This window comes from Anolis sagrei, chromosome 5 (genome assembly GCF_037176765.1).
Source record: "Anolis sagrei isolate rAnoSag1 chromosome 5, rAnoSag1.mat, whole genome shotgun sequence".
NCBI classification, from domain to species: Eukaryota; Metazoa; Chordata; class Lepidosauria; order Squamata; family Dactyloidae; genus Anolis; species Anolis sagrei.
Genome location: NC_090025.1, coordinates 147,558,737 through 147,574,645, shown reverse-complemented (window position 1 = coordinate 147,574,645; position 15,909 = coordinate 147,558,737). Strand labels below are relative to the sequence as shown.

Sequence of the window (15,909 nt, the reverse complement as noted above, 5' to 3'; positions counted from 1 at the left end):
CCAGAGAGGAAAAGTTATTAACACTGCCTTTCAAAATAATTGACAACCAGTTCTGTCTGTATGTGTGTGTGTGTGTGTGTGTGTGTATACACACACACACACACACACACACACACACACATATACAGAGAGAGAAAGAGAGAGAGAGATTATTTTATTGGCCAAAACCATTTTACATGAACTAACAGCACTACTGTTAGTGCTGTGTCCCACCAGACATAGCATTTTATCCATCTATCTATATCACCCACAGGTTTTATTTATTTATTTATTTATTTATTTACTATATTTATATACCACCCCTCTCAGCCCAGAGGTGACTCGGAGCGGTTCACAAATTGGCAACAATTAAATGCCTCAACAATTATAACAAGTAAAAACAATCAAGAAATTCTGTTAAAAACAATAACATATGATTTAAAAATATGCTATTTTTATCCTTTGCATTTGGCCCAGCTCGTTGCATTTCTTTTAGCATTCCATTCTTTGTTTTATTATGGCATTGTCATTATTTAATTCCATTACAATGTCACTGTTAAGCATTTTTATTTGATGTTGTTGTCTGTTCTGTATGTATTTTATCTTGCTTTATTGTAATTATTTGGGCTTGGCCTCATGTTAGATGCCCCGAGATGGTGGCGGGGTATAAATAAAGATTATTATTATTATTATTATTATTATTATTATTATTGAAAAAATATGTTTCTTTGATGTTTTGTCATTACGTATACTTCTGACAAGATAGCTAAAAATAAGAGCGTCTTTTTGAACAAAAATTAAAAAGATGATGTAAACAAATCCTGTTTCTAATCCTCAAATAAAAAATACCTGGCAACTATAAGCCTTAACACACGTATTCATGTGCACCAACAGCTCCCCTCTGGTGGTTTGTGGACACAGATGGCCAGACATAAAGGGGTTTTCTTTTTACACACACTTACAGTCTCAAAGTATCTGAGAAACTGATGTGGCACAATTGAGAGCCACCACATCAATCTCATTCAGTTTTTCTCTCTTTTTTTCTCTGATTACATTAATAAATCCACAATGTCTGCAAGCTGGGAAAGTCCCTCCTCTGCTGGCCTTCTTAAATGTCAAGGTCTATTTTCCCCAAACTCCAGCAGTGTTCACATTTTAGGCATATTGAGGATTCGTGCCAAGTCTGGCCCAGATCTATCACTGTTTGAGTCCACAGGGCTCAGTAGATGTAGGTGAACTACATCTCAAATGTCAGTGCCCACCAAACTCTTTCAGTATTTTCTGTTGGTCATGGGAGTTCTGGGTGCCAAGTTTGATTCAATCGCATCATTGGTGGTGTTCAGAATGCTCTTTGATTGTAGGTGAACTATAAATTCCAACAACTACAACTCCCAAATGACAAAATAAATCCCTCCCCCAACCCTACCAGTATCCTAATTTGGGCATATTGGGTATTTGCACCAAATTTGGTCCAGTGAATGAAAATACATCCTGCATATCAGATATTTACATCATGATTCATTACAGTAGCAAAATTACAGTTAGAAGTAGCAACAAAAAAAATGTTATGGTTGGGGGTCACCACAACATGAGGAACTGTATCAAGGGGTCATGACATTAGGAATATTGAGAACCACTGCTGTAAATGGTTTGGTTCAATGACCTGTGAATACATATATATATATATAAAGGGGAAAATCTGTGTGCCAACAGTCTATAAAAAGCAACCCATTTGTTTTTATAGATAGTTTCACTCAATATTTTCCCTTTATTTAGCACTGATAAAAAGTATAAGCACTGTAGCATATATCTACAGAACTAAAAAGTAAATGGGCAGTGAGATTTTAAAACTTTGTTTTCATAGTTTCTGCACAATTGGCCTCATGGAGGTACATTATGTTTCTGGATGATTAATTTTAAACCTATGTACTTTTTAATTTTTTTTATTTAACTAATATAGTTTTACAATTGTGTTTTAAATGGGTTTCTCTTTAAAGATACCTGCTTCTGAATGGGAATCTGTAATGTCTGATCATAAAACTAAATAAATAGAACTATTTGTCTGACACTTTTTTACATCAGTAGTAAAAAAAAAATCCCCATCATTAAAAAGAAAAGGATAAATAAAATTTGGTCTAAATATACCATTCTCCTATTTTTTGTTTAATAATTTAAATGAATGTGAAATAAGATTTAGGATTCTAACCTATGGAAAGTCTTTCATGTGATACTTTGGCCATGAAATGGAACAACTGTCCTAATACATGGAGGACAAAGGATGTTGTCTGGTTGCTTCCAAACAGTGCCAAAATATGGGATTAAAAAGGAGGACAAAAACAAGGGAACTCAGAGCAAGTCCCCACACAAACTTCCTGGTCCCTCCTCAGTGGCCTCCGTTCTATGTGGAGGAGGGTGGATGGGGGGCATCAGCCAGAAGGGTTTTTTAAAATGTTTATGCACTGATCTATATATGCGCATATGCACATATTCCAGTGGAATGAATACAAGTATATGTGCATGTGCACATATACAGATCAGTGCATAATTGAGGGAATTAAAAAAAGCTTCTGCCGGATGTCTTCCTTCCTTAATTATTTATTAAACCTCTGTAATATTATACAGTGTAAAATAAAGAGTTCCAGGGAGTTTTAATACTTCCCCTTCGTGCTTCCTATCAATCAGTTGTGCATCCTTTTGACAGCCCACTCATCTAATCAGCTATTTTTGGGCTTTTTAAAAGGGATGGACCAGTCTCCACAGTGGGAGGGAAGGAAAAATAAGTTTTCTGGCATGCAGGATCACACATACATGTGAAGATCCATGTAATTCGGCCAGAAACTGGATAAAAGAGGACATTTTTTTCTCAGGGCTTTGCTTGCTTTTCCCAGTAGTCTCAAATAATAGCAAACAGCTACATTCTCTCTTAACTTTAACATCTTGACCATATTTTGATGTAACTTTGCAATATGTTTCAGTTTACACCTGAAGTGATGTAGGACATTGCCATCTCATGTTTTATGATGGAAGCACTGCAGTATAAATAACTATATTATAAGTTTTGGAGGTTGGGAAACAAAAGTTTAAGGATTCCTAAGGACTGTCCTCCCTAGCAGAAATCCTTTTGTTAAGAAAATTGCCAATAAGATGGCTACTGGTGCTATTGGATGATTAGGAAATAACTATATGGTCCTGGAACTGAGCATGCCTTTCTTTCTCCTGCCCAACTAAAGATGACAACATCTATGATGTTTCTATGTGACAAAAAATATAAACACAAATTTAAATCAGGATGTTAGGAGAGAGAGAAACTGAGAAACAGGAAATAATTTTAGCCTCTTTAAACTGACAAATATTTGTGCTTCTCTACTTCTTTGTGTATGTCTGAAATGAGGAAGCAAATATTGATCTGGAATGTTTGTCTCAATCTATGTTCAGTCTGCATAGTTGAAAATAAATTCAAAATATTAGGAATTATCCCAACCTTCTAGTGGTCCCTTCCATAAAAAAATCCATAGCAATGTAAATGCACTGCTTGTAGAATTTCTCATGGTGCAGGGAAATTGGGCATAGCATAACAATAATTAATATTCCCAAGCCACTTAGAGTTTCCTTTAAGAGAGAACCAGTCGGGTATAAATAAATACAGTAATAAAATATAATAGCAAGATCTTCCCACTTGCTAACAAAGTAGAGAAAATAACATTGTACATTGAAAGGACTTGAATCACACATTTATGTTCCATGACATTAATGAATTTAACCAAGTTCCATTACACTCAGAATATGTTTCTCTTAACTCCAAGTCAAACAACATTTTCATCATAGTTCTGCTGTAACACATTTTCCTTTATAATTTACAATCCTGTTTTGAAGAACAATATTGAAAGTTTGCAAGTAGATTCATTTTAGAAGGACTCATTTGAAATATGAGAAGGAAACATTTGACTTTCCTCCAGATTCTCGCTGTTATCACTCTGGCCTGTTTTTCTGGACCCTACCCGCAATATCATTGCCATTGCTTTTGTTTCTGAAAAGAGAGGCCAGTATTCAATGGACTTAATTTTCCCATACATCATTCTTTTTTACTTTTGTGTCCTGCTTATAATTATTTGTAAGCTGTTCTGAGAATCTTTTGGCTGCATTGGACAGTATAAATAACATATATAAGGTCACCTCTATTATTCCATTTTCATTGATAGCACCAGTGAACATCTTCACATGAGCATTGTGGTTTAAATGTTGGTTGGAATCATGCAGAAGTAATGAATGGCAATAATAAATGACTTACATTTGCTGACAGCTGTGAAGTAAGGGTGGCCACTTTTTCCTGTGATGCAACCAATTCCCTTCGTAGTTTGTGAATTTGCTGGGTATAAGAGCAGACAAATTCTACTTAAAACATGCTTGTATACTATTATGTTTTAACCAAAAATCATTTGGCAGTCTAAATTACTTCAGGAAAAAACAGCTGGTATTAATTTTTCCCAATATTTCCACATTAAATACTTATGACCTCATCATATGAGATCCTTTTTCAGTGGCATGTGCCAGTTCACCTCTACTTTTATGATGGAGCCTGTGGCTCCCATCCCATGATGTAGAGCAACTTCCACTGGGACTCCATTGTAAAAGTAGAGGCAAACCAGGACATGCTGTTGCAGCAACATGGGAGGCTTCCTGTGTTGAATACAAGTCAACAGGGGGAAACTGGGATGCCAATGCTTTCCCCCATGAGACTCAGCTGAGTGGGACAATGTTGGGTGATTTTGGCAGCCCATCTGATGAGGTCGCTAATCAAAACAACAGGAGAACCATGCTGACTGATACCACAGGCCCGTCTAGTACAGCATGCTGTTTCCACTATGGACAATATTAAATCTGACATACTAGACACCTTTGAAAACCTGATCAGTTATTAATGTATCCAATGCTTTAAAGCTATAAATGTAGACACATCTCATGCATAGTCTACAAATAAAATACATCATCTGCATATTGCTATTTCTTTCTCTCTGTGCTTCCCTGTCTCTCTCCTGCAGAAGCAGAACAGAGAGTGTGAGAGATAAAAATATATGTGCCTCAAGAGGATTTGTCTAAAATTTATGAAGGATGAAATTAACTCATATACATAAGCATACGATTAAGCATTTGAAGTAAGTATTTACTGCTTTATATACCCGGTAGCATAATCTCTCAAGAGCTCTACCGAATGAACAAAAGGTATTAGTAAATGCCCAGTGAAATGTGTACTGCACTTCATAGGATCACAGAAAGATCTTTACACTAAGTCAGGACCTTTTATCCAACCACATAATTTAGCAGCAATGACCCTTCATTTATCAGATAGAATTCTTTCTTAGCTCTGTTTGGGTATGAATCTCAAACTTTCTGCATGTAAAAGATGTGGTCTACTAATGAGCTACAGCCTTCCATACCATAGAACACTGACTGAAGGGCTAATTGATGCTATTTCGCTACTATCAGATAACATGAATTCTCACAGAGAATCAGACTAACTGGGAAATTCTAGAAGTTAACAGTCTAAAGAAGGTAAAATAGTCTACACGAACATTAAAGTAGTATAATATTTACCTCTGAATGTGCCTTTTCTTCAGCCTACAGGGAGAGAGAAAGCTGTTTTAATATAAATAGATTGATACCATTTTCATTGCAAAATAGTTGCCACCACGTCATAGTTGCACCCTCATTTTTTTGCTCCCCATTTTTGTTTTTTTGTTTTCTCCAAGTAATCATCCCAAAGTACCCTCTTCATTGGTTCGCCCATGTGTCTGCCCCCTTCCAGCTACAGGACTTCACTTGACCTATTATTCTTATTTTTAAATTTTTTCTCCCCATAAGGACTCAAAGTGTCTAACAATGACACAACATGATACAACAATTTTAAAGGCAAATACATATACATATACATATACAAATACATATACAGATGAATATATTTTAAAAAAAAATTAAATAGGTAGGAAAGGGGTAATGCATAAGTTGTGCACTTCCCACACCCAATTCAGACCTAAGATAAATAAATATAATAATAATGATTTTCTGAGAAGCAGAATAGGTACATTTTAACCTGAAAATGCAAGTAGGAAATAAGTAATAATGATCGTCTAATATCACAAGAGAAGGCAATGTTGTTTTTATGCTTGACACATACATCACTGATATCAATATTTTCTTTGATGTTTCTACTAGAGTGCAATTTCTTGATTACGAACTGCATAATTATGTGAGCATTATTCCTAGGTGATGGCAAGAATCAGCAGGAGAAGCACTGATTAAGGATTATGACCTTCAAGTACAATACAAATTATCAATCTATAACCCCAAAAGCTCCTTTGTCCTTAACAGACATGTTCTTCAGCTTCCATTATCACAGCTAGATACTGTGAGGCTGAACAAGAAAAGTTGTCAAGTGGTTGGAAATGAAGATGTAATGGCTCAAGATACAGAAATCTTAAGAAGGCTGTTTCGCAAGTAATTTGTTATATAATGCTGCATAATTTGGCTGGCCTGGCAGCATGGCAAAAAAAAAAATCAACTCAGTCTGGAAATTCCAAGACATTGTGGGTTCTATCATACTGCACAGTTATAACACTACTCTAGCTGCCACAGTTCCATTTTATAGGATCCTGGGATTTGCGGTTTAGGGTTTGCAGTATTTAGAATTGTCAACCAAAAAGCTTCTGTGCCTCACCAAACTGCAAAGCCCAAGATCCTGACTAGTATAAATCAGAGCTTGTTAATCTATGGGTAACTGGATGGTTGGGGTGTGTGAAAGCCTTCCTCCCTCCTCTTACACAGGGCAGGTGGGTCTGCTGCTGCATAGAAGGAAGAAAATAAAAAGGCAAGCCCAAAGTACTAAGAGAAGGGGAAAAGGCCCAGCCATGTAGATGGATGGGGGAGAAAGGAACCAGCCCTGCAACAGAGGAGGCCAAGGAGAAAGGTGTGAGTCAAGGAAAAGAAAGGAGTCATGTAAGGGTGAAGGAGGTGGTGGAAGAAACCCCTATCAGACATTTACTGCCAAACATATCCCGAGTTGAAGGAAATCAGATTAGCATGTGTGTGTGTGGGGGGGGGGGGGGGGGGAGGTATTTCAAGGATTAAATCTTAATCTTCCCACAAAGCTTGGCTTGGAATAGGATGGGCCCTATTTATCCATGAATTCAACCATCCATGACTTGAAATTATTGATATATATGTATTTAAAAGCAAAGCTTGTCTTTGCCATTTTATATAAGGGACACAATTTCACTGTACTCTTGTTTATGATTAGACTTGAGCATTGATGAGTTTTGGTATCCACATAGGGTTCTGGAACCAAACCCCAAACAACCTCAGTGGATTCTGAGATTCCACTAAATTTTATTTAAGGAGTCTGTTTTTTTAAATGTATTTGGGACTTAGGTGTGCAATAATTGGTCCTCTGTATCCATCCGATATTTTGCACTGATGTAGCATTAGGGGTTGTGCAATATTTCAGATTTCCATTTTGCCAAATAAATTATGTTGTTAAAGACTGTTTGGAATTTGAAACATCATAAATCAAGTTACAATTATAGTGTTTAGAACAGTGGGGTTATGCAATGATTGTATTCCCAGGAAAGAAGTTTTGCCCTAGTTGCATTCTCAGGATCATTACACAAGGAGTGAGCAACATGGTTGTTGGTAGGACAAGGTGTCTTGTGGTAATTGGGAATAGAAAATGGTTGAAAGTTCTGGGTGCCCTACTCCTGACTGGAAAAAATTCCTCATATTTTGTGGTACCCTGCTGTGTAGTGGGTTTTTCAATATAGTGATTTATTGGAGAAGCAACTTAACTATCACATCGCAAAGTTATACATTGCAGCCTGGGATGCATAATATCAGCTTGGATTGTATATCTTTTCCCATTTTTCTATCCATATTTTGAATATTATTTTAGTTTCTTTTAAATCTTCAAATGCAGTTTGGATAAAAATATGTAAATTGTGGGGTTTGATCATAAAATGTAAACCATACATATGAAATGTTCATTTTATATTATGCCCTTAATTTCATTATGAAAGCACTACTTTAGTTTTTATAGAATTTGTTATATTTCAATTGGGGGAGGAGTTTAACAAAAAGCAGTCTGATGGCATTAATTTATATAGGGGCAAGTGATGACCACAATCAGAACCTTGGTTGAATAACTTAATTCAGTTCATGTAATGCTAATATATTTCAAAAACCTTTAGACCTCCTCCAAAGGGAGGCCTTATCTCTATATTCCTATATGGGGCAGCGGGACAAATTTGGCAGGCAGCCAGGGAAACTGTCGTCCCGCACCCCACATTGCCCACATTGCCTCTTCCCCATTTCCATAATCACTATCTGGCTTCCCACCACGAAGCCCTGAAAGAAGCAGCCCTGCGACATGACATAGGATCTGGTGGGATGCATCCTGGCTCCATCTTGGAAGCATCATAGCACAGAGTTGGCCCAACGTGATGAGGTCCTAAATGACCCAGGTCCCCCTTCCATTAAATGTTTAAATGATATTTTCATGAGTATTAACTACTGCAATATAATTATTCAATCCATAATATTATTCTGCTTCTAATATTCATCATAGGAAAAACCTTTCATTTTGTTCCAGAGAAGAAATATGGCTAATAATTAACGTTATCTACTGTCTAGTTCCAAAAATATCATTTTTTGATAGAAAACAGTGTTGCTCAAAACAACACTGTAATTTCAGAGTAATCTTCCACACATCAGTAAGCTTTGTTCAACACAGCAAAAGTAATCCAGCAAGTTGTCAATTTCTGCTCTACTGTCTATCAAAGTGCAAAAAAAAAAAAAACCCTGAAAAAAGAATAAGTGTGAATGGCAATGTAACAACTACAGGTGGCATGCAAATGGGCTCAAGCAGATTCTTTACAATTTGGCTTTCAAGGGAAAACACAAAAGATTTTCCATAGAGCCAAATTTAGCACTGGTATTTTAAAAAGTACTAAGAAGATGTTAAATTCAAACAGCCACATTTTACATTGTCCCACCAACGTTAAACATTCATATTTGTTTTTGGGGACCATTTAACAAGCTTTTCATAACAAATACAATCTGAGCTCTGTCAATACTTACCGTGGAGTAGAGAGAAGAAGTGCTGGAAACTAGTGATAATGAGGACCCATGTACTAAAAACAGAGAAACAGCAAGAACATTATTACAAAAATATTGATGAAACAACAGGGGTTATTTGTTGTCAGGCTCAATAATAGAACATCTCTTTCAAATGAAAACAATTTTCTACAAAAAGAAAGCTATTATAAAGGCTATCCATTTAGAAACACACACTGTGTTATTCCTCTTGCGCTGAGAATGATTTTTCTCTACAGAGAAACATTTAGCTACAAAGATTTTAATGGTGCTTTATTTTCTAGTGGTAAACAACATTTACCTCACTTTGAGAGCAAAACACAATTTGAATACTGCCTTTTGGCAAATTAATGTTTGCCAAGGCAAATGTATGACTTCTAAAATGTTGCTTGAAATCCAAATTGTCTTTACGATGAAAGTGAATCTTGCCAGGCATACAACTCTAGGGTGTACTCCGTTTATTTTTAAAAGCCATTCACACAATCACTAATTGCTAGTTTGATCCTTAGAATCAACAAGACAACTTAATTTCAGCTTCAGTCTATAATATCCACTGGATTAGATTACTGCCTTCCAGTTTTAAAAAAATTGGTGCATTGATTTGTACATTTAACATCCCCAAAGTTATCTCATGTAGCTAATATAAGATCAAAAGCTAAAAAGACATCACATGAAATAGCCCTTTTTTCAAGGAGCAAAGTTGAAAAGAACAAAATGAAATAGTTCCAAAGAATTACTAAGAAAATTTAATTAGGAAAGGCCCATTCCTCAGAATAACTCTGGGTCATATTTAAGGGTTTTTTGGAACCATACAAGAAATATTTAGAAAAAAAATCTGAAGCAAAACAGTAAAAATATTTCAAATATTTTTACTGCTTTGCTTCAGATTTTTTTTTTCTAAATTGGTTTACCAATTACCATTCTTGGTGATCCAGGTGTTTTATTCCTTATTTAATACTTCTGAACTGCTTTAGTTCATCTAATGTCTAGTGTAACCCAGTTATGTCTATTGTATTTATTTATTTATTTATTTATTTATTTATTATTTATTTATTCATTTAGGGCATTTATATCCCATCCTTCTCACTTCCAAAGAGGGACTCCGGGCAGCTTACACAGGCAGCCATTAGATGCCAAATAAATAAATAAATACACAGTTAAAATTAACACAATTAAAACAATTATAAGTAATCAATTAAAAACAGTTTGCTGGTTCAAAACATAATCCAAAGGAGTCCTTTGTGGTCTACTAAACATTCTCTTCCCAGTTGATCCATCTAATGCACATATGCTTGATCCCAAAGCCAGGATTTGAGTTTTTTTCTGAAAGGTCAGGAGGAAGGGGGTGGATCTGATGTCATTGGGGAGGGTGTCCCACGCCGAGGGGCCACCACGGAGAAGGCCCTGTCTCTCATCCCCACCAGTCATAACTGTGAAGGAGGTGGGACTGAGAGCAGGGCCTCCCCAGGTGATCTTAATATCCTTGGTGGTTCATAGAAGGAGATACGTTCGGACAGGTAAGTTGGGCCGGAAGCGTTTATGACTTTATAGGCTAAAGCCAGCACTTTGAATTATGCTTGGAAACTAATAGGCAACCAGTGGAGTTGGCATAACAGAAGAGTTGTTTGCTCTGTGTACCCCGCACCAGTGAGCAATCTGGTGGCTGCCAAGCATTTGAATAGCTGGAGCTTCTGAGCAGTCTTTAGTGCATTGTAGTAATCTATTCGGGATATAATCTATTCGGGACTTGGGAGATCAAGTCAGATCTCTCAAGACACGGGCGCAGCTGGCACACAAGTTTTAATTGTGCAAAAGCTCCTCTGGCCACCACTGAGACCTGGGGTTTCAGGCTCAGCAGTGAGTCCAGGATCACTCCCAAGCTACGAACCTGCGCCTTCAGAGGGACTGTAACACCATCAAGCACAGGCTGTAACCTTATACCCTGTTCAGCATTTAGACTGACCAGTATAAGGAAAATAAGGATAAGAATAACTTAGCCAACACTAGCCCTTCAACTTTCTGCTGCAGTAGAGATGTGAAAAAAGTTCATATTGAAATATCTGCATATAAATGTGTCCAGAAATGATAAAGTGGGATATTGCTTCTTGTTTCCCTGACATGCTTGTATTAGTGGCGCTTATTTTCTAAGCCATTGCTTCCAACCTTTGGTCCTCCCAGTGTTTGAGACTTCAGATCCCAGAATTCTTGGCTAAGTTGAATGGGGCAAATACCTGAGCACCCAAACAACTGAAGAACCCCTGCTCTAAGTCCATGATGTTTCTTCATTTTAAGGAAACATCATTTTAAAAATTTGTATATCCACAACATGTAAAGAATCATCACTTATCAGATCAATGTTTCCCATTTATACTCATATAGCTCAACAATATCCCTAGATTTTTAAATATTGATATTCCTAGCTGAGCACAGATGGCCATGGCCAGCTCAGTATGTTGGAAACTATGTGTTAAATTGTAAAATCAGCTGGAACTGCTGTAACCAGAGTAAAAAAAAAAAAAGGATGGGAAGCTTGGGTTGCTGTCAAATGTAGACACACCGAAGAGTCAAAGCACTGGAAGAAGGGGAGGAAGGCACCTCTGGTTTTGTGTAGTTAAGAAGTGTGAGAGAGCTTAACCAGGCAAGTAGCCAGCAACCTTTATGCACATTGTGACAGTAGAGAGACAAAAATAATGTTGTTGATAGTAAAATCCTAGGAAAGCTTAGTAATCAGAATGGCAGAATGATAAATGGCTCCTTAAAGCATAAGAGTAATATCAGTGTTGGCATGTAACTCCAATGATTTTAACCACATTGCCAGAAAATCTAATGAACTGGCAACCTAACACACTAATTAGTTCAAGACTTCTAAGTAATAGACATCTTGATTCAGATCTAGCCTTTAAGATATTCTGCCTAGGATGTGATTTAATACCAAATCATGGATTGCTACTAGGATTGGATAGGTTCACTCCGATGTGGCGTAATTTGGAAAAAAATCAGATGTTTTTGCCTTCCGAAGGGACTTCTACCATGTTTCTGTGAGGCTGTAGTACCTTATAGTTTCAACTCGCCTTGCATGATTGATTCCAGGAATGCAGAAGTGAGTCAGAACTATGATGAAGAGTTTTTAATGCAACTAAGCCTGCTGGGAGGTGATGCTACATTTTCTAACCTTGCTGGGCCGCAGTTGCACAAATGGTGCCTTCCAAGAATATGAATGTGTCTGAAAGTTGGGGGGAGTGATCCCCTATAACCTTTTGTTATTTCCTTAAAAATTCAATGAGGTAGCTCTTTTATTTTAATTTTAATAAATTATTTATAAAACTGATTTAAAAAATTCCTAGAAATCTGCAGATCATCTGAACAAGTTGAAATTTGGTATGCTAACAGAGAAGGATGTGTTGTAGCAGTATGTCAAGTTTCATTAAGTTTGGTGTAAAATTAGGGAGGGAGAAGGCCCTGGAGTTTCCCTATTGCCAGTGCTGTTTTCCGCATATTGTGCAATCGCCTCCACCATTAACGAAGTGATTTGGTAGTATCAGAAGCTTTGAAAAGTTCTGACTTTTTTTGGAAAAATTCAGAAGTGACTTTTGAATCAAACCACCAGTGCCCCCTATATCCTAAACAAGTTTTGAACCTTTTTTTTAAAATCAACCAAGCCTAGTTGCTACAAATCTGATCCTGTCATGGTTTTTCTGGGCCAACAGACCAGCATCAGAAGTCACAGTCTGAAGTTGGTTTGCAAACCAAAACATGCAATTCTAAGCAAACAGACCTCTGGAGAACCACAATTGAGGTAATCACTCTTTCTTCATTGGATGTTGATTTATGGAAACAAGAGTTGTTCCCCCTCAACAGGTAGTTGTACTATGCAGGTAGAAGAGAATTTAGGAAGTGGAATTATGAACCAACAAGATGTAAAAACCAATTACCAATTGAAAAGTCCACTTTGACTGTTGCACATCATGAAGCTCTAATTATGGTGTGACTGCTTAACTATAGTTAGCACAAACCATGGTTTTCTATTAAGTTTGAAAGTATCTTTTGCTTAACACACATCACACATTCTTACCTTCTTCCATGCTATCCCTGAATGAACCAGAATGACTGATTGCACGTGGTCTGTCTTCTAAGGATGTTGCACTACCACAAAGTTGTGAATCATCATAGAGATCAAAAGAAGAATCTTGTGCAGGGATGCTGTTTGACCTCATCATACTTGGACCAGGAAGTTTGAACTGAGACAAATTTGTAGGACTCACTGCAATAGCAAACATAAACTGTGTTTAAGAGAACATTATATGTCAGCAGAAAAAAATATTTTAATGCAAGAATTAACACTTTCAAAAGCTCTTTCTTTACTGGTCAAAATAAATGTTTTCATACTGTCTTCAGAACTTTCTCTGAAAATTTCATTTTCAGAAAAAAATACTTTTGTGCAGATTTTTTTGCAAAGTATGCTGTCTCCTATGAAAATATTCTCTGTGCAATTTTTCAAGTTTTCAAAATGAATCTCATCACAATTGACCCCATTTTATGGGATGTTAGGAAACCTTTTCTATCATGAATATAAAAATATCTGAATATTTTTTTCATCCCTAGTTAAAAGAGATATCTTTTAAAATATTAAGCTATTTTAAATGTTTTATGATAATTATTTTGTCCAGATTATAACTGCATAAAATGTATCTTTTTACTGTTTGTCCCTCCACCTACATTTGCAGTTAAAGTGGGAGCCTGAATTTTACATGCAGGTTTTGTCTAACAGAGAAGTAACTGATTTCTTTTCAGTTCAAATGCTAAATTCACTTGGAAAATCAGTTTTAAGAAAACCTTCATGGAACATTTTCAGCCCTTCTAGTTGGAGTGGAATTAAGGCCAAGGAAAACAGAATTTATCTGTCTGCTTTCAGGCTGTCAAATACTTTCAACTGATGTGGTAGACCAAGACCTTTCTAACAGTTCTGTCTGTGTATCAAATAAAAATGTCTGAAAGAGCCCCCCCCCCCCCCCGGCACCAAAAAAAGTTATGTAATTCAATAGGAAAATGGCGTGTCTAGAAAATAAATACTGGGTTGAAGGAAAATGTTTCCAATAAGCACCTGTATTGCAGACAACCCTTAAGAAAAACAAATTTGTTAATATTTCTTCTAAAGTCACATTTTAATTGTCTATATCTCAATTAGAAGCAAGAGTGCAAAACATCTATAATAGAGTCCAGAAATAACAAGTTACAAATAATGTAGATACTCTTTTTTGTAATTAATAACCTCTAAAAGTGAAAGTACTTTACTTGTGAAACAGTTAATAGTTTATAGTTAATATAAATGTTCTCTAAATTGAATTATTGAAATTATAGGAATTTCCCATGCTATATGCTACTCCTTTATCAAATCCTAAGGGTTTTTCAATCCCCTCCCCCAAAAAGAAAAGAAAAGAGTGGAAAGTTAATGACCAGGTCAATAAAAAGATCACTTTAAAAAAAACTACATTTAGCAATGGCAATGAAGAACTTTTCAAGAATTCTAAGTGAAACTGGAACAAGTACATTTCCCTTAACAAGTCAAAAGAGAAAAATGGCCATTAGGCTTGTGCATGGATTCAGATTGGTTGGTTCCCTTTGGCCAATCTGGTGTGTTTGAGGCCAAATGGCCATAACAACAAGGTCCCAGCTATCACATTTCCACGTACATAACAAGACCACATGGCAGCCAATCATGGCTCCTTCTCCCCTATTTGACATCTTAGTTACATCCTGGCATTTTGGCTTGGCTTCTGGATTGGCCTCTCTCTCGGATCTTTTTGATTTTCCCTTATTTTCTTGATTGGTTTTATTTAGAGAGAGTGACTGAAAGTTGGGAACGTGCAGGACGGGTGGATTGGGGTGTGCACGTGCATTTGGGGGCTTCTTTTTCTTCTCCCTCCCTCTCCTTCAGCAAATACTTCTAAAAGATGATAATAATTATCATTAATAATAGTAATCCCAGCAAATAAAAAGAAAAGCCTCATTCTCAGAAAACTACTACCACCTAGTAGCCTCTCCTCTACAGTAGAAAGTCAAAACAGCTTTAAGAAACCATTAAACCCAAAGCAGAAAGGCATGAGGGAGGGAACGGCACCATTCCATGTAGTGCCTGCAGTGTAAATCAAAAGAAAAGAGAGGGCTTTTTAAAAGAAAAGGGTAGGATAGCTCCAGGCCATTGCTCTTCCTTCCCTGGGAAGTGTGAAGCCTCCTTAAAATGCCTTGGAAAGCTGTGTGCAGGGAGAGGGCGTGCGTACTTGCAGCGCCTGTCTTCTATAGAGAGGAACACCTTTAAGGAAACATTAAACCCAGGTGTCCTCTACAGACCAAGGGGAAAGGATTCCAGAAAGAGTGGTATCTCAACTCTAATGCTCTTAAATCCAGGTCTTAATGAAGGATATAAGGACAAATGATGAAATTGCCTAAAATTATGGGAAGTGGAGCCTGGGAAGCCCGTCCATTGCCACCAATGGGCCAGATCTAGCCACATTTTTTGGCTATGGTTCAAAATCGTCCATCCGGCTGTGCACCCATTTTTGGGAGGCATGCAAAAACAGATACAGGAGCCAACCAGTATCTGACCAGCAACTACGGATCAAGGTTCAGCCAAAATGCACAAACCTAATGGCCATTACAGAGATGGTGGAAAATTATGACGAACTCATGATGACTATTTGCTACTAAGATTGGTTAAGTGAGAATATATTCCCATTTTAATATACTTTTTTGAACCAACCTGTAATTACAGAGAGAGCTAGAATGTAGATATGC

The 15,909-nt window shown here is 36.8% G+C and overlaps 1 protein-coding gene across 17 annotated transcripts in view; it reads right to left on the bottom strand.

Annotated features, from left to right (window-relative positions):
• Window positions 1-15,909, bottom strand: part of NAV3 (neuron navigator 3) — a 619,870-nt gene that overhangs the window by 53,038 nt on the left and 550,923 nt on the right. For all 17 annotated transcript variants that reach the window (XM_060777419.2, XM_060777418.2, XM_060777420.2 and 14 more), the window contains 4 exons: window positions 13,190-13,378; window positions 9,103-9,155; window positions 5,572-5,595; window positions 4,268-4,345 (listed from right to left, as the gene is read on the bottom strand). In XM_060777419.2, the coding sequence (XP_060633402.2) occupies window positions 4,268-4,345; window positions 5,572-5,595; window positions 9,103-9,155; window positions 13,190-13,378 (344 nt within the window). The remainder of the gene's footprint in view (window positions 1-4,267; window positions 4,346-5,571; window positions 5,596-9,102; window positions 9,156-13,189; window positions 13,379-15,909) is intronic.